At 40.9% G+C, this 19,765-nt stretch overlaps 1 protein-coding gene across 6 annotated transcripts in view; it reads right to left on the bottom strand.

Annotated features, from left to right (window-relative positions):
* dlgap4a (discs, large (Drosophila) homolog-associated protein 4a) overlaps window positions 1-19,765 on the bottom strand; it is an 83,853-nt gene that overhangs the window by 9,912 nt on the left and 54,176 nt on the right. For 4 of the 6 annotated variants that reach the window (XM_069140200.1, XM_069140195.1, XM_069140196.1 and 1 more), the window contains exons 2-6: window positions 11,766-13,062; window positions 11,196-11,437; window positions 10,723-10,800; window positions 10,008-10,149; window positions 8,111-8,357 (exon numbers count right to left, since the gene is read on the bottom strand). In XM_069140200.1, coding sequence (XP_068996301.1) covers window positions 8,111-8,357; window positions 10,008-10,149; window positions 10,723-10,800; window positions 11,196-11,437; window positions 11,766-12,986 — 1,930 coding nt within the window. In that variant the 5' untranslated portion in view covers window positions 12,987-13,062. The remainder of the gene's footprint in view (window positions 1-8,110; window positions 8,358-10,007; window positions 10,150-10,722; window positions 10,801-11,195; window positions 11,438-11,765; window positions 13,063-19,765) is intronic. The other 2 variants (XM_069140198.1, XM_069140199.1) reach the window with 2 other exon arrangements.

Below are 19,765 nucleotides of genomic sequence, written 5' to 3'. Positions count from 1 at the left end.
GTGGTTTCAATCTAAATAGCAACGTAACACCCTGTAATTCTGAGGGCGCTGCACTTCCATCATCAGCCGGTGACTCACAGCACCGGGCCCTCGTTAAATCCCACCAACATACACAAACATGGCTGTGGAATCCACTCTGGGTAGTTCATGTAGCAGCCCTGTCCCGCTGGGACAAGCTTGTCTCAGGGACAAAAGAGAACATTTATTCCCAAAGAATGAGGCACTTCTTGTAGGTCTCATAGCAGAGATGCATGACATTCCCAAACCTAATGATATGTGTGCCGTTAGGTGCAGAATCTCAACACATGACTCTGTTGCATTTGTTGAGTCTACAAGGCCTCACTGTCTCACTGTCTCACACACACACACACACACACACACACACACACACACACACACACACACACACACACACACACACACACACACACACACACACACACACACAGAGCGGATGACAAGCCAGATATCCATCAACTGTAAACCACACGCGCAATTCTCTCTCAGCTCTACAGGAGCATCATTTATCAGCAACAACGATAAACAGGTTAATACTGGTTAACAGCATCCAGTACTAGTGAAGTGGGTTAATTGGAGATTATTTACCCGCCTAGCAAAGAGTACAATCCATTCAGCATAGTGCCAAGTGATTGGGATATGAACAAGCTCCTCAGACCATAAACCTCTAGCTCAGTTGTTGGCCAGCTCAGCCCTTACTTTTACTTTTTCAAGCTGTGAAGGGCATCCAACCTTTAATCATCACACGTTATTTCATTGAAATTAAACCCATACTCGTGAAATTGTGCAGAAACCGAAAGCAGTTGCGATCCCAACATGAACGTATAATCCCCAATTAGGTTCATATGGCAAACTGTTGCTCACGCACACCTCCGTCAGATATAAATTAACATTAGCGTTCATTTAGAGAGGCTTTTCGGTCCATTTGGCAAACAAAAAAAGTCCAATATTCCCCCTCTTTGTTCCGTTTTTGGTCTCTTTACCGACTCCTGAGGGAAAAATCCGTCTCTTTAGCTGCTTAAATGCTCCACTATGTCCACCAGCTGGTTGCTAACTTTGTCTGCCATCTGTTGCTGGGCAGGTACTGTAAAGTGAAATTTTCAAGGTTATCTTTTTGCTGAAAATAGCCGCCTGCTGCGGCCAAAAACAACGTTATGAAAGTAGCGACAGTGAAAGTAAAACAATCAAATTGCGGACTGGACAACCAAACAATGAGCTGAACGTCACTATACAGCTGCGTTAAACAGGGGAGCTGCGGATTTGGGGTCATAATTCTCTGTAGGTTCGGCACAACGAGCAACACTTTCACACTGTTTTTACATTTTCATTTGATACTTTGTTATTATTAAAATAAGTTCATATTATTTGTCAACAAGGTTTAACAGTAAACAGAGTCTTGTGCTGTTAAAAAAAAAAAACCAAACACAGTAAGTCTGTTGTCAAAGGACTGGGGCAGCCTGGTCCAACTATTGAGCAATCTTTGCCTACTTAGCCAACAGAAGAATGTGACTGAGAAAAAAAATCCCATTGCCAAATTATGCGGACAGCAGCTGTCTATGTATCGCATATTTAAGGGGCCCGAAGGCTCTCTCTTACTCTGAAAACAATTCAGATCAATTCCAATGTTGTCAACACCACTTTGATCATCAAATAATAACTAAATTGCTTCACTTATGAAAGCAATGTAGTCTCTGAGCCATAATATGCTCCGGCTCCATCAGCAGGTCTGTCTGAGGGCTATCAGATGACCACTAATGGGTCCTCCACACTAAGCTCAAACTTTAGTGCATGAAATACTTTCAAAATAGTGTACTGTGGCCCTGAACACGATTTGTTTTTGTTTTGTTTTGTAAAAAAAAAAAAAAAAGCAGAACTAGCCTTTCCATTTTGGGTGACCCTGTTTGGGATTTAAATCTTGATTACTGCTGAGCTCCTTCTGGAGTGATTTTGACTTACAGTTCAGTGTGTTAATTAGGCTGCAGTGTTAACTTCAAGGGGAGACAGTGTGGTTCCACTTGAGTTTCCACTGAAGTTCAATATACATAAGAGTAAAGTACACACCAATATGTACTAACAGTATTGTAGTTTATTGTGGACGAACCATTGAGAACATACTGGATTTGATCCAAGTATCATGAAAAGAGGTGGCAGCGGAAGCTTTGTCCAAGATTAGCTAGTCCTACTATAAAATAGTACAGCAGTCTGGCAGACTGTGGGAGTTGCAGACTGAAAGATTAGACCAGGACACATGCCGAGCGTGACTCCTGACAAACACATTAACCACACAGGGCATCATTCAGCAAAACGCTGTCCATTTAAATCTGCTCAGAAAGCTGGCCAATGCTCAAATAACCGCAAAAGTTGGCCTTAAATTAAAAAAATTTGTCTCAGCCGAAGGATCAATCTCATGTCAGGTGGAAAAACACAACTTTCAAAGTCCTATATGTTTGCATTAAAACTGCAGAAATTTTAAACATTTACATAAGAGATTTTGAATCAAAAGGATTTTAGACATCATAGCAGATGACTGTAAGCCTAATGAAAGCCAATTCCTATGAGGAAGCAGGAAATGATCCTTCTTCTGCCCTCCAGGTTTGAATATACTGAAGTCTTCATGCAAATCTGAGTCACCATGTAAATTGATGACATGTGACATCATTTAGCTTTCACTTCACCGTTGCTGCTTATTACACGATAGGTATAAATATTGTTGGCACAGTTTCAAGAAATGGGTATCCATTACATGGTGCTCTTTCACAACTTCATGAAAAAAACAGCCACAGGCTCATGAGTGAAGAGACGGCAAATCAGTGGGCAGGGCCGCCAGACTTCATGACAGACAGAGCTACCTGTCGGGACAGAAAGACATGCAGCCGACCATTCAGCAGACAGCGCTGACATACCGATAGGAAACACTAAACATCACACAGACAATAAACTATCAAATCAAACAGCTATGACCTAATTAACAATTACATAACATGTTCTCCATTACAGCAGATAGTACTCCAAAGGTAAATGCAATGCAAACTTGTTTACACCAATTGAACAACTTGCCTTGAAAACAGCCCTTCAAATTGAGACAAGGTCCCACAAATGTTGTCCAATTTTTACACCGCTGGGGATTTTGTTTGTTCATTCTTATGTGCTCTATAGTCTGATATCTTTAAGACATCCTGTGGTTCTTCCTCTGACCTGTTGGACTGGAGGAACAGTCTGGATTGGAGCCTAATCAGCTAATGCAAAGACACGTGACGAGTATCTCTGAGGTCAGATCTTTAAGGAGTGGACAGGTTTCAAGTCAGAAGGTGCTATTTCTTTTTTTAAACTACGTAATGCGATGTTAATAACACTGAAAATGATGCTTAAAACCAGAATCACGTCCATGATTTTCAGTATCGGTATGTATGCGTGCGAGACATGCAAAGTTATGTTGAGAAGCAAGATTTGCATCAGGCTGCTGTTCAAGTACATGATCAAGTTACTTCTATGTAATCTGTCAAATATTTTCTCAAATAATTGTTTGGTCCATTAGATGTAAAAAAAAAAGAAAAGAAAAAAAAAGGTGAAAAACACCCATTGAAAATGTTATAACTCCCAGGATTTTTTTACTTTAAAAAAAACTGACCACCAAATAACCACTTAGCAGGATAGTTTTTGCTACTCACTTGGCAAAAATGTAAACGTGATTAATGAGAGACACCAATCGTCCAAACGTATGTAATAAATGAATAACATCATAAACAATATGGTTGTGTATTAACTATTAACTGAAACTGTATTTTTTTTTTTTTTTTTAGTGGCTGGCAAAACCGTTCCGGCTCTACAATAAATGGTTCTACCCGTGTTTAAAACAGTTCTCTAATAAGTGCGTGCCATTATTGCCGGGCGTGGATCAGCCTTTAACTGTACTGACTGACCGTGTTAACTTATTGCAAGAGAGCCTGTCTGCTGCTGACCTCGCTGTGACTGAGATTAGTTGCTTCGCCCATTCAGTCAAGAGATTACCTCATCGATGTGTATGAGAGGAAGAGAGTATATTACTGTGGTGGGTGACTCAGTCTATCCATGGTAATAAACAGACAAACCGTGTCTTGTGTAATGTGGTTCTGAAGACAATGAACCCGCCCTGTAGTGACAATGAAGCCTTCAAAGCAAGTGAATTCAATGGCGAGCCAGCAGCCTGTTTTAAGAATCTCCATCTTTGACACGTTAATACTGTACACGGTGCCCCCCCAGGCAATATAAACCAGTGGCCTCAATGAGCACAAAAAGGGGGGTAAAAGTAGTATTACTGCGAGTGCTTGGCTCTGATGTTGCAGTCATCCGGTGTGCACATCCTTCTTTGTGTCAGGTGGTCTTTATAAAAAAAAAATAAAAAAATAAAAAAAAGCCCAGTGAAGAGTCAAAAGAGTGCAGGAAGCTGATAAATAATTGATTGCGTCCTCAAGTCCTTATTAACGCACGGCTGCCAGAAATTAGTCGGGAGTCAAATTAATACGAGCAAGTTTCTGTGAATAAGAACAACTTGAAACCGGTGTCGGCGGAAATGCCAACCTGCGGTGCAAAAGAAGCGTCAGTCCTGACTTTTTGTGTTTAAACGCACCGATCAGTGAAATTTAAGACGTGATTCGCGTCTTTTCCCTTCGTGCCTCTGAGCATTAAGTCACACGTGGAGAAGGAACCGTTACTTCTACCTAACGTGAGCGCTCACGGGGTTAACCTGAAAGATTACTGAAAGAAATCACACATCTCTGAAGAAAGAGAGATCACCTTCACACACACACACACACACACACACACAGCGTTAGCTCCCATGTTAGCTATCCGCTGTAACAAGACGGGTTGGTTAGCCACAACCGGCTGTTAACGCCTCCAAGCTACTGTTAGCTCCTGCTACTTAGCCCAGTAAAACCACTGATCGCGGCGTGACACGGGAGCATTTAACGTTGAGCAAACGGTCTAAACAAGCCTCGCCCGCCCGCTGGCAATACAAGCTCGTAATCGGGGGGGAGAGAGGAGGGGAGAGAGGAGGGGGGGGAAGGTTTTAATCCCCTCTTTCTTCCATCCACGTTAAAGCTAAGCTAGTTAACCTACCACCACACCGTTAGCTCTCGTTAGCTCGCCGTTGCTAACGCACCGACTTACCAACTGACAGTCGGAACATTAAAACAAACACACACAAAAATAATAATAATAATTAAAAAAAAAAAAAAAAAAGCTCAGACGGGAAATGGCAACGAAGATCCTTACTGTAACGTGGGCGACTCGGTGTGGGGGTGGAAAACACAAAAATCCTCGTTTTCTGTCCATTCACGGAGCGCAGACCGAAAAGATGCAAAGACGAGCTACGGTGTCCGGCCGTAACACACACACACACACACACACACACGCACACGCACACACGCACACACGCACACGCACGCACGCACACAACACCGAAGCTGGGAAGAAAAGATTTGTAGGACACGCCCTTGACGACGAGGATTGGAAGTCCACGTTTTTCTCTTGTGGCCGAGTTCTGCAAAACGATTGGACGGCTGCGGACCTCGAGGTAACCGAACGCGGCGGTGATTGGTTCACGACACGGCGTGACGTTGTTTTTTTGGGAATGTGTTTCGCGGTAGGTGCGTTTCATTGGTGACGCCGCGGGAACAGACTCCGGGTCCAGACATTATTAAAAAAAACAAAAAGCAAAAAAAAACCCCACATATTCAATAGTCTATTGTGAGCTATTGTTTCCTCAACAATGGAGCAGCATCTGAATTTCATCGTTAAACATCATACCACAACCAAGACGCCCAACAAAACCAACAAAAACATCCCGAGAAGTAATAGTCGACTAAAATTTGACCAAATAATACGCTACGTTTTGTAAATTGTTGTAACGTGCAAGTAAATACAACAGCGCCTATCCTCCTTCTAATGTTATCAACCATTAAAGCAAACAGTCTATGCGGCAAGTGCAATATAAATATAGGATTTTTCCTGTGGTGGAAGAATAATTTAGATCCTTTACTTAGCTAAATGAAAGTAAATACAGCAATTAAAAAAAACAATCCATTGCAATTAAAAGTCCTGCATACAAATTCTACTTAAGCAAAGGTGCAGAAGTATTAGTTTAAGTATTCAAGTAAAAGTATTGGTTTATTAGTTACATAATTAGATCATTAACATTGAACGACCAGTGTGTAAGCAGCATGTTTATATACAGTTATATATAAAGGGACAGCAGATAAATCTGAGGGATTGTCTGATGATTACTAAAATAAAGTTATCATTCACAAATCTGTTTTCAGTTTTTGGACTTTTACTCTCATCTTTGATTTTTTTTTTTTTTTTTTTTGAGATATTGGATCATTAAACATTTATTGAAAAAAAATATATATGAGAAGTTTAGAGTTAAAAATCCCTATTCAGTGGAGCTGTTAACAACTTATAGACATCTGAAATTTGACCCCGACCATGTTGATTTTTGTGGGACGTGAGAAGACAAACAGTTTGGAAACCACTGGTTTAATCTTGAACAATGTGTTGTATTTTGAAAACTTGTTATAATATCTATTGTTTTAAATGTTCATCTGAAAAGTGACTAAAGCTGTCAGATAAATGTAGTGGAGTAGAAAGTACAACATTTTCCTCTGAAATGTTGTGGAGTGGACATATAAGAATAGCATGAGCTTGTGATTTAATATCAGACACATATAGAACCCTTCGTACTGTAGAAGAAAAACAACCATATCACACCATGTGATGTCCTTTTTCTTTTAAGCTGTAGGCCATTTTATTCAACAATAAAAACATGCCTCTGGAAAATGAGCTGGACCTTAAATTACTTGATATTTTATAAACATTTTTAAGAGATGTGCAAATCATTGTTTCTCACTTGAACTGGACTGGAGGCAAAAAATACTCATAAGTAGCAATATCTCACATCCATTTAAACCCACAGCAATAGCAAAATGATTTATTTTCTTTTTGATGCTGAAACTTGTGTTTGACTAATACAATATCTCAAATATGGCAATGCCTGGTGGAGACATTTATACAAACATTTCTCTGAAAATAAAGCATTTTTGACAAGGACAGATGGTCATATTTGTTTTATCTCACAAACCAAATAATAGGCTATACACTGAAAAATGGTTCATGAATTTTGAGTAAAGTTTATGTGGCACAACAGCTACTGTATGTAAAAAATGTTGCTGTATCTTTCTTGCATTCATGCTCTCAGATTCAGAGGAGAGCTGTTTGCAATATTCAGCTGCTGTGTGAATATTTTGATGTGAGTTTGAGTCTGAGGTGGAGCAACATCTAACCAAAAGTCTGTATTCAGACTGCGATGTAACATTTGTTTCAACAATTTCTACATCTAAAGTTATGCATGTCTGTATTCAAAAAGTTTTCTTTCAGCAGAGAGGGAATGAAACGAGGTAAAATTATGTTTTATCCCATGCACAGAAATATTTGTAACAAGACTGAACAAAATATACAATTCTGTCTGGATTAAAGTATGTACAACTTTGGAAACTCCTGAACTTGGACTCAGGATTCAATAGCTTTGAAATATTGTTCAACGAGTTATCCAATGGCATTTATACACCTGTTCTGGTTGACTACTTGTGTTGTTTGCTTCGTGTCTTCTTTCAGTTTTACTCTGATTAAGACATAGCGATGTCAAATGTACAATTACAGGATGTACATTAATCAGTGGCCTTCAGTTAATTTTTGTTATTTGAAAATGCAATGTTTTCAAGCTGAGAAGCACCCGACTGAGCTGCAATTTGCACAACGATTTCTGTTTCATCTGGTGTACGTGTTGTTTTTTCTCGAAACTCAACATGCACAGTTAAATTGTTCGTAAGTGTACTTCATAAAACAGCATGTTTTAAATTGTGTATTTGATGGATTTCCGTGACGTTCTTGAATTGCCCTATTTCCTTTCATTTTCAATTGCCCACACAATGTTAATTGTGCTATCATGAAGCACAGTAAACAGCTGTGTGGATGATATTTAATGTCAAGCATTTCCTCCCTCTCAGCTAAATCTTTTTACAGTAATTGAGACTATCTTCCTCTCACTGGTACTCACTGGTGTTGGAGCTGTAGATATAGCCTGTGGTGGTGGGCGGCGGTGAGTCTGAGTCCACAGAAGCTGTGTCTTCATCCTGGGAGCAGCCTGCCTGGATGGCCCGCAGGTAGCTGTGGCTGCGCGACCGGAAGCACGTAGGCGCAGGCAGATCCAGAGCCTCCACTGCCTGAGACTCCCCCTGACAGTATTGTACAGAGTGCCCACAGCCCTGCCCGCATACCTGAAGGAACGTGTGCAGACTCACACGCTGAAGGCAGAGGGAAGACTGATAAACATGCATTTAACACATCTATACTCAGTGGTAGAAGACATGCTCAGACATCTTACCTCAATAAAAATGCCAATTTAATCATCTGAAATTACTCCATTGCAAGTCATTTAGTCTACTTAAGCCAAACAGAAGAATCATCAGCGAATGAAAACATCAGAAGTAAAAGCACTTATTCTTCAGTAAAATGGTCAATAAAGCCAATGCAGAAGCAACATTTTATAGAGACCCTTATTATTGCTTTATACACAATTAATTCGTTTAGTACTATGGTGCCCAATCTAGGGCAATGCTTTCCCTCCACAGTCGCACAATAAATCTCAGGGGTTCTGAGATGATTGGTGGTGTCGGAAAGAAAAGCAAATAAATTAAAAAAAAACCATCATGGTTCCTTGATACAACCTTGAAAATTTGAAGTGTGGAGTCGAAATGTAAAGTATTACTCTACATCAGTAAATGTACGTGGTTACTTTCTACCTATTTCAATCCAGGAATCAAAATGTAGGCCACTTTTGCTTTACATGAGTGCTGAAGGGTGTGAAAATTTAACACACAAAAAAAGCCAATACAAGAGTGAATCTTTTGTCCGTGGTGCAGGAACGGTTTAAAAATAGATCATGTAGCATTGTATGAGCTGCTCAAAATAGTTATTCTTTCATTGTTGCATGAATTTTTTGATGTCACTATATGATGGGAAGAAGCGGTGACATCCAGCATCATCTAAAATGTTTGATCAAGCAACATTAAATGAAGTGGAAACGACCAGCGCTTATTTTCTTGTTGGCATTTTAGTCGCAAATATGAGAGTGTTCTGTTGTGGGTGGTATAAACATGATAAATAATCTCTCAAAATCAGCTCACTCCAAATGTTGTACTTGAGTTTCAAGAAATCTTTTAGTCGGACAGACTTCACTTTTCATCTGACAGTAAATCGAGTCTCTCAGTCATCATTCGAATAATATAAAACATCTCCAAATATACAGCAGTCATTCCATTGCTTCTCTTTAAAAGCTATTTTTGCCTCAACTGTTGATGGTGTGTGATTCTGCATCTCAGTAAAATCCTGCTGATGAAGATTTACAACGAGCTCCATCAGGTTTCTACAGAGCCATGTGTTCCACTTTGACACTCTCAAGCATCTTTTCTGTTGCTCAAGCTTATATTCCGACTGGCCTATTCCCATACAGTCTCTGCAGAGGCGCTCATTAAAATATTTTCTGACAGTAGCTTAGAAATTGCAGTTATGCAAATGTATTTTTGCTCATCCTCACCATTATCCAATTGATCATATTTACTCTTCTTTTTTGGGGTCAATCAAACTTATGAAATTTGCTGTTTCAAAAATCTCATAAGGTATGAAAATGTACACTAACTTGCCACTTTATGAGGTACATCTAGTAAAAAATAATGCAGTCTAATTCAACTGTCCTGCAACACTACATTCATGAAGGTCATAATGGTCAGTTTCTGTTTTAACTGTTTTAGAGAGTAAATTGAGATTTGTGGTGCCCCCCCCTCCCCCCCCCCCCACACACACACACACTGTCTGTATCTGCAGCACATGAGAGAAAGTCAACCAAACAACAATGTGACAAAATAACAACACATTTGTTAAGATCATGGACATACCTGAGTGCTTCTGCCCAGTGTGCCAGAGCATTGGCTAAAATCAGTGTTCCTGTGGCGTAGAGGGGCCTCCAAAGGGCTCACCAGGCAGTCTAAGTTATCGAGGCTCCGATTAGTGGCCAGCTCTTTCAGGGACGGCAGGGAGCTGTGGAAGTGAATGGAACGATCAGCCTCTCAGAAGTCAGAGACTGGAGTAAGTGAGGGCTGTGTTTAATTGATGATATCCAGGAGAAACTTTACATCTCACTCTGAAAAGTTCCCCTGGGTATTTTGAAATGAAACACAACTGAGATGTGCGCAAAGTGATATGTGTTAGGATTTAAAATAGCAGCACAGAGGAAACAATGATTTATGAGCAAAACTGCTGAATAGTATTTTATAAATTTGATTTTTAATTGAGTTTAGAAATTCCTCTGTTCTGGCTTACCAATTTGGCATCTAGTGTTAGTAAAAATGTGTGTGCACTAAGAAACAGTGTGCTGGGGGTGATTTCCATGGAAAATTAGCATGTTATGAAATCAGGGCTTGAGGAAGCAGGTAAGAGTAAAATACTAACACGCCACTCAGGGAACCTGCAAGGTGAGAGATGGAACTGGGGCCAGCGAGGGAAATCACTGGGAGGGTTAGACCAAAAAGAAAAAAAGGTGTTGGGTAGTAGTGGCAGGACAAGTGGGGGGTGGGAGGAGGGCCACACTGCCTGCCTGTGGATGCCACTGACCTCAGATGCTGCATAGAGCATGCACTCTGTAGAGGAGACCACAGATAATCCTCCCGCATGAGAGCGTAGCAACGGGGCCTGTCCGTGCGGATGTAGGAGTGAAAAACATGGCAAAAGAAATTCACCTCTTATTGCTTTTGCAGCAAATAAAGATGACACTGTAAATTATTTATTGTCCCATCTTACTTAGCTGCATCTCTACCTCCCTGCACAGCCTGTGAGGTTGTTTTAAATAACTTCTGCTGCAAGTCCCAACAGTTATTTGTGAGAGGATGCTGCCACCCAAAGACTATCATGGGGAAAAATGTCTTATGTCCCTCCTTCCCACAATTTTAACAAATCCCTCTTCAGTGCCTGTTTATGTTTTATTTAATGTAAAGTAAAAGAGCACAAACTCAACACACAACAATGAGCATGAGAATTAAGGTTGTAATTCTTGTATGATTATTTAATTTCTCTGCTGTGGGACTCACTTGCGCGGAGGTGGTGGTGGCTGCTGCTGCTGCTCACTCAGAGAGTGCTGGGTGGCCTTCAGGTAGCTCTGACGCCGAGCTGCAGATTTGGGGGAAGGTTTGGGACTTCCCTCTGAGTCCTCACTGTCTTCCAGGTCTCCCATAGCTTTCACATAGCTGCCGCTGCGCATCCTTCGACAAGGGATCTCAGTTCCTCTGGCCCGTCCACGGCCCAACGTTCCCGCCCAGTCCCCCACAGGGACCTGGATTATGAAAACACATACACTGTCGTGAGACTTTGTAATGAACATATAGAGTATGATCCTGGGCATGTTCAGCAATAATACTTTAAAGAGGAAATATGACTAAGATGACTGTTATGATTTGTGAGAAAAATCTACAACCGAGTATAAACAATGAGGGTAAAGTATATTTGATAAACAGAATAAAGGTCATTTAATTAAATCATCAGTTAAAACAGGAACTGAATTCCAGTGCTCAAAACTGACCAATAAAACCAACCACAATCAGAGAAAATATAAAGATAATCATGCAAACTTACAAAAAATCAAGATGAAGATGAATACTCACTGGCCCTCCTACCTGAAGGAACTGTTGCGCCAGGTCTTGGTGGCATGACTTTGATTTAAGCAGGGTCCTATTGACTGTAGCCGAGCCCTTCTGCAACACCTGCCTGGCCTGGCTGAGAGTGAGAGTGGACCAGGACCCCCTCTTCACCAGTGTATCATCCTTGCTTGCCCTACTTCTTCCCGCCTCTTCCTTGGATCCTACCTGTGTCGCTTGGCATGCCAGGAACTTGAGGTCACTGCTGCTTTTCGAGGTCTTGAGAGTATGTGCAGAAATGGTGTGGTAGCCCTGTGGAATATGTCTGGGAGGAGCCTGGCTGTCTGACACCGCTCTGCCAAGAGTCATCATGGTCAGCGGGTTGCGGTAACCTACGGCAATAGTGCCAGCTTTGGTAGTGTCAGTGTCCAGGGCATCATCTGAGCTCCAGAGGCCTAGTGTATTAGGTCTAGGTCTCTGCTTTGGCCCCTCAGTCTTAGCCCTGTCTTTACTCTTGCTCCTGCGGGTTGGTCTGCCACCATCCTCACCACCTCCCATAGTTCCAGTCATCCCTCCAGCAGAGCGGCCGTTTAGGCTGCCTTTGATTGCAGAGTTTTCCAAGGACTGGGACTTGGCAAAAAGCTTCTGCACAGAATGCATCAGGTGGCGTATACGTCCTGGACTCTCACTGCGTTGCTTTGACATACGTCCTCTATGGAACTGCAGCGTACTGAAGCCGTCGCGCTGCAGGGGAAGGTGCCTCTCTAGCTGATCTAGAAGGTTGGAGGGTAACCGGTTCATCTTGGCTGCTGCTGCAGAGGAGATGGTTGCTGATCCACTGGTGATCATAGGAGCCCCAGTCAGGCCCAGACCCAAGCCCATACCCATAGACAAGGAGGTGGATAATGTACCTGCCCTGCTGCCCTGCCCAACTCCTCCACCGCCGGCCATGCAGCCCTGAGAGCAGTCGATCTGATCCGTCTGGGAGGTGAAATGCAGACGAGGGAAGGTGCTGCTGTTGGACATTTGGCTGAAAGGCAGCAAGCAGTCAGGGGTCAGGGTGGTGGGGCTGGTGGGTGCACATGCATGGAGATGGGGGTCCAGAGTGCCATAGTGATTCACGGTGGGGCTCAGCAGAAAGGCGCTGTGAGGGTCGCAGGTCAAAGGACACAAAGGCTTCTGAGGGCATCCCGCTGGTTCACACGAGTCAGACAGATGACGACTGCGGTTGGCTCCTAACCCTTTCATGGTGGCTGAGGTATTGTCCTTAGAACATGTCTCCAATCAGTACGGGTCTACTGACCTGAGGGGCTCATCCTGCAATCTGGAGAGATGAAAAACACACACACAAAAAAACAACCATTAAACATGCGATTCAAGTGTGTGATTGCTGCTATAATTCAATATATACAGTCTAATAGTTGTGTAAAAGTAAAAAAAAGAAAACTGTGACAACATCCTGGGAATATTCCTGCCACGTTTTAGTTATTTTCTCTGTTTAGTTGCAAATTCTTTAGGGAATGTTCAAAAAAAATGCGCATGTGTTCATCCCTTTATAGAGATTATAGTTAACAGTGCATAACAGTAAAACAGCCATTTGTGTACAACATTAAGTCTCAGAAGGGGAGCTTGACACACCTATACTTAAAGCTAATGAACACATTAGAGTTAGAGCCCATTTAGGAGTGTTTCTCCCTGTGTGTCCTTGGATTTTCAGAGCAGTAAGTGAGTTTAAAAAAAAGGCATTATAGATGGTCTCTGCTGTGTGGTGCATTTCACAGAGGCAATAATAACACGGCAGCTCATGTGAAGCACGGAGCCATTGTCATCATACATATAGACTACTATAAGTTGCTTCACACAACAAACCACCAGGTGGAGCAGCAGCAGCAAGTACACAGAGGATAGTGTTTGGCTTTAGGGAGAACATACACAGACACATTGTATTTAGATCCTAATGTACATTTAAAAATCAACACATCCAGGTTTAATGAACTGTATGTGGATGGAATATCAAAAGAAGCCCAAAGCATGATAGAAATATTGTGATTTAAGTGGTTTGAACACCACATAAACAGTTTTTCTTTCAATCACTGTCTCCAACAAAATAAATAAGAGCAATAGAGCCATTACAGTGAAAAACAAAAGATGAACAGACTAAATCACATATTATTTTCAGCGAACAGGACAGCCTACTCAGTTTACTGTATGAATTGTTCCACCAAAGCAAGAAGCCAGACAACCAGAGGCCCAATATAACACATCACAGTGATGTACAGCCCGGAGGTACAATGCATAGGAGAACGATTTTGTGACTCATACATGTAAATGAGCTTTATATTTAAGAGGCGCCATTTGTTCCAAAGCAGGAAATGAACCCTCATTTCCGCAAATCATTTTTGGTACTTAGCCATCCTCTCAAATCTGCTTACTGTGGTATGAATTGTGATTCCTTCTTTTCCAACCGCGGGGAACAATAAATCTTCCTTAATGCTCGGAAACAGAAGAATTCTGAGACAAAGGCAATTATTTTTACAGTTGTATTACAGTGGCATCTATATAGCAGAAATAAATACTGAATTCAATCTGCAATAAAATTTCAAACTTGGAGTTGACCGGGGAAGACAGTTCTGATGTATAGCTAATGGCTATTTTCTCAGTTTCTATTGTATAACACTAAATCTAATACAGCCTCCTAGTCAATAACATGGCTTAGAGTTTCCAATGCAATCGCAAAATGAATCTTATCCTGACACTTCAATTGTTTTTATCATCTACTGCATAAGATACATCTATGTGCCATGAAGGCAAACATGATGACCTGTTTTTGTCATCTACTACATAAGATATATCTCTGTCATAAAGGCAGACATGAAGGTCTGGCCCAGTGCCTCAGTGTCCCATCAGCAGGATGACCACGAGCACACAAACGCATAAACAATGCAGAGCAAATGAGGGAAACAGAGACATGTTAGGGTGACTCGCTCTTGTTCTGCTGTCACGGGTTTATTCATTCTCAAAGCTCGCTGTGAACAGACAGCAATATTGCATCAAGGTTATGAAATAATAATTCACACAGCAGAAATCCATGTTGCATTAAATTCACTCTAACAGATGCTGTCTGTATCAGAGTGGAGTGACTCACCGATCAGTCAATGGTAAGAGCCCTCTCCCACAGTAAGCATGAAATCTTGCCTGGAAGCTGAATGTGGAACATTAACTGCACACGTTTTCATTTCACTGTGTTGGTTTGCCACTTCTTACATCTCTCTGACCTCCCATACACTCTCTACAGTACGAGAGCAGCCACTTATCTGAGTCAGTGTTCCTGGACGGGCACAGCAGTGTGCTGACAAATACACCAGCATTTTTACAACGGCACAACCTGCTGTAATTCACTCGCCCGAGCTGACTGTAGCCCCACGTGTTCACATCCTGTAGGCGCCACTGCTGACAAACTGACACACACCTACACACTGACACACCAACACACGATGACACACACATAAGCGTGCTAAATCGCCCACCCACCATTCCACTGCACCGAAGAAACCCTGTCAAGTGTTCAGCATCACAGGAGCAAGATGAGAAAGAAATAATGTTCACAGCTCATGTAATGCTGTTACAGGTTCACTGCGTCTGCCTGTCTGTGTGATGGTGGCCAGCAGGCTCCTGCATAATTACAAGGTGAATGAATCCTGGGACTGCATGTAATGTTAGCAAATATGCTTCACTCACACACACACACACACACACACACACACACACACACACACACACACACACACACACACACACACACACACTGCAAAGGGAAGCCATGATTGGCTGTGGGATTTGTCTCAGAGGATCTTGCACATTCACTGAGTGACAGGAGTCTCTTAGCAGCTTCATGTGCGTGTACTCACAAGCAGCATCAAAATTGTATCCTCAAATGACCTCATACATGCTGTAAGTGCCGTACTATGTTGCAGTTGCAGTTGTAGTCTGCCTCGGTGGAAGAGTACGTTATCAAACAGTTGTTTGTGTGTTCAGGTTCTGTAAGGATCGTTTGGAGGGTAAAAACTCCTGCAAGTAAACTATGGATTAAGCAAAAAAACCCTACTGAAATACCGATTGAAATGAATAGAAATGATGCATTCGCTTGTTCAAAAACAAAGAAAGTAAGCTGAGGAATGTATGAATGGGAATGGGAAACTAAATTGCATATCAGAACAATAGCTGTCTTTAATAATTTAAATGTTAAAAAATTGCTGAAAAAACTGAAAATGTTGTTTGAGGAAAATAACATTGTGAGGACGTTTCTGAAACAGACCAGTAATTACAGAGTATTTTTTCAAATTGCTGAAATCATATTTTAATTGACAGCTTCATTCTTAATCCCAATCTTTTATTTGTAGTAATGATAATAATAATTCACTTTCTTACAAAGCACTTCGTAGTGCATTATGGGAAAATCTGAATAAAACAAATGAGCACAATAAAAGTTTAAAAGAATCAGGTACAAATAATAGATTTTGTGCATGTTTTTCCTTCTAATCTGCAAACACGTTCTCCCAATGACGAATCACATAACAAAAAATGATAAAGTCTTTTTACCAGTTAAAGCAGACGAGACTCATTGCCTATTCCCCCTGCACTGGTCTACACCACAGTATTAACTGGATGGCTGATTCACCAGAGCATTTAAAAAGCATAGGGATGTCTCAGGCTTCAACATGGAAACTTGCTTTTCCATGGAGACAGACTAGTTCATAATGAGTGTCCTGAAGTCAGGTTCATACTCAGTTTGGTTACTTTGCATGTACAGCACAGAAAATGCACCTAAACTCTGATTAGCTACTTTCCTGCTCACACAATGAGCTGACAATTAAGTTTTGTATTCATTTTTTGGCCACATTGGGGCAGCAGAAACCATCTGTATGGTGAACATGACATTGACATATTATCACTTTAGTTTTAAGTTGATTTAGTGAAGAAAAACTTGTTAGCAAGCAGTTACCTGTTTACATATCCTGCAGATGCAGCACAGAGCAACATTATCATTCATGCAGAGCCGTGCCCCTGGTCACCTGATAAATTTCAAGTCCAATATTCTCCCTCCTGTAAGCCCTATTTTATCTCCACTAACTCTTGAGAGAAATATTTGGTTCTATAGCTGCTAAATGCTCCACTGTGTTTAGTAGCATGATCGCGAACAGTTTGGCGCTGAGCATGTAGAATTTTTAGAGCAGTTAGAGTGATCTGAGGGGAGCTACTGAGTCAGGTGATAGCTCTCTACCATAGTGGCTCCTTTCACATTATGTAATCATTTGATTTAGTATATAAATATATTGATTTGGCTGCTTAAGACACCTACTAGCCTAAAATATCCTGTTCATCACAGTTACTTAGGACATACCAACCAGAAACTACCATTTAACTGACTGCATATCTCTAAATTTCACTGTAATAATTTCACAACAGAGTTTCATGTTTCACCCTCTCTATTCAAGTCTCATAAAACAGCTCTGAAATCAAGAGGCCACTTGAGTCATCAAGTTAGTTTTACTATTAATTTGAATAATGCAGTAAAACTGAAGTGTACTCGCTTCTTCTCCACAGTAAACACATTATAGTCCAGCACACTGTTGTTGATACATTCTCTCAGTTACTCTATGAAATGTAACATTTGGAGGTATAAAAAAGTGGTTTGATATCTTAATTTACAGAATAAATAAAACTCATCATTTCCTCATTATAAACACATGAACACAATACTATAACGCTTTGCATTTAAAGCAGTGCAGAGATGAACGATGTCAAATACATTTACATTACTGTCTGAAGATACAGTATATACTCGCTCAAACCTTTTACACAAAACCAATTCCGCTGCCTTAAACTGAAATTTGAATGTGACAGAAGACCTCTGAATGTCAAAGCTTCTCATTTATTAGTCCCATGAAAATAAAGTAGTCCTATTGTACTGGCTGTTACTGTACACTGCCTGCATGTGTATATGTGATTGTTTGAGTTGGCTCCTTTACAATGTTGCTGTCACATGTAATTGTGTTGGAAAATCAAAGCCAGATGACAAACAATAAACAAGCACAAATGTTATCGGGGCTGCAGCTTTGGAAACGGAATGAATGCTCATTGTTGGAGAACGTCTGAGACTTTCCAAGTACTTTGTGATGCAGTTTCCAGAGCTTCCTCTGAAAGGAAAAATAAAATCCCCCCTGGGAGAAGTAGTATTTATAGTATCCTTTAGGTTATGTATCAGATTTTCTGCTGTCAAACTACAAATGTCTTCGATAATAAGAGCACTCCTGCTTAAATTATAATAAAAATGTAGTAGATAAAAATGACAGGGAGTCCGTTGCTGATATTTTCTATTCCTTTGTACAATTATCAATGCAGCCAAGTTTTTTGGTCATTTGGCTGCATCAACAAGCTCATATCTGTGGATAAAGAATCTAAAATCAACTAAAAATGAGCTACAGAACATGAATAAATTACAAAACTCAGTTAATTAGATCAGTTTTAAAGTTGTTTTTTTTGTTAGACTAATGTCATTTACCTTACAATACATCATTGATGTCATTAAAGGCTGAAACTAAAAAAGTGAAATGGGCCAATAGTGGAGGTTATTCTACAGCAAAAGAAGAGTATAAGCACACACAGAAGAGCCTGTAAATACCTGCAAACTGCAGATTTACAAGAAAAGAAAAGGTGAGTTTCAAGTTTTGCAGCATCAGTAAACTGTCATTAGATGGCATTATTAAAGCTGTAAAGAGGAGGGGGATAAATACTGGGATGAGAAAGATGTATTTTCTCTTTCATGAATCCATGTGTATATCTTTTGATAAACTAAAACAAATGAAAATAGAAGTAAAAAATGAAGTGTAATGACTGTATTTGGAGATACAGATTTACAGTTTTACCAATAGGGATAGCACTCTGAACATAAATGAACTTTGACAAAACAATCATCCTCACAGGGCCAGTGAAATTGCTGCTACTTTGTCAAAACCTCCATCATTGGCCCACAGGGAGGTGATGTCACGTAGCCCGATGCTGACATACAGCCCCTGTTAGATCTACACGAGGCCTGCTAACAAGCAAAACCAAGAGTTGCTGGTCTGTGTCCCACAGAGCCACCGAGCAGGCCTGTTATAAATGTCTCCTGGAGCTGTTCACTTCCCCTGCAGCCGCCGGTGATGAGCAGAGGGAGAGGCGAGACAGTGAAGAAAGAGAGAGGTATCGATTTGGGTCTCGCTCCTTGTTCTAAGGGTGAATATACAGCTGCTGGGTATTGGCTTTTGCAGCCTCCTTCTGTAATCACCTTTTTTTTCGTATTGGTCCTCCCAGTCAACCTCTCACTTTCAGCCACACGTCCGTACATTTACACTACAGTCCACTGGATTTTTTTTTTTAAATTCTGTATTACTTTTTTTTCATTCCTGTAAGCTTGACTTTGCAAAATCATAGAGGATTCAATAAAATGTTATGATGAGCAGTTAAAATGTGTCTGTCTTCCTCCAAGCTTCCACAAGTACAAAGTCCATGTTTACAGTAATAACACTTAAGATGGGCCGACACCATCCGCTATCCCCACTGTCTGGTGAGAAGCCACTAATAGCGTGTTGCAGTCACAAAGTTATGTCATCTGTCCTTCCTGTGGATAAAGCAAGTGTTATTTTCTACTGCCTCGGGAGAGCCAGAGCAACAAAAGCTCATCTCTGGTGATCACAGGACTAATCATCACAAAAACCCTTCCACAAACATATCATGCATATCATAAGAAAATCGGAACAATCTCAGACTTGAAATTTGTACCTCTAGTTAAGGCATGAGCTGACTTTACTGTCAAATGCACCATTTATCTAACTGGCATTCAGTCAGCATTGAAGAAACAGTGTGACAGTCTGGATCTCTACACTTCCTTCCAATAAACAGAAATCTATCAAAATCCTCCTCTAAAGCACGCTATGTCTTGCTCGTTTAAATTTGTACAAAAACTGAAGTTTAAAAATGACACTTCA

The sequence above is a fragment of the Embiotoca jacksoni genome, unplaced genomic scaffold (genome assembly GCF_022577435.1).
Source record: "Embiotoca jacksoni isolate LCO1_2020_lvr unplaced genomic scaffold, fEmbJac1.0.p SCAF_9, whole genome shotgun sequence".
Lineage (NCBI taxonomy): Eukaryota > Metazoa > Chordata > Actinopteri > Embiotocidae > Embiotoca > Embiotoca jacksoni.
This window is presented reverse-complemented; position numbering and strand designations above follow the sequence as displayed.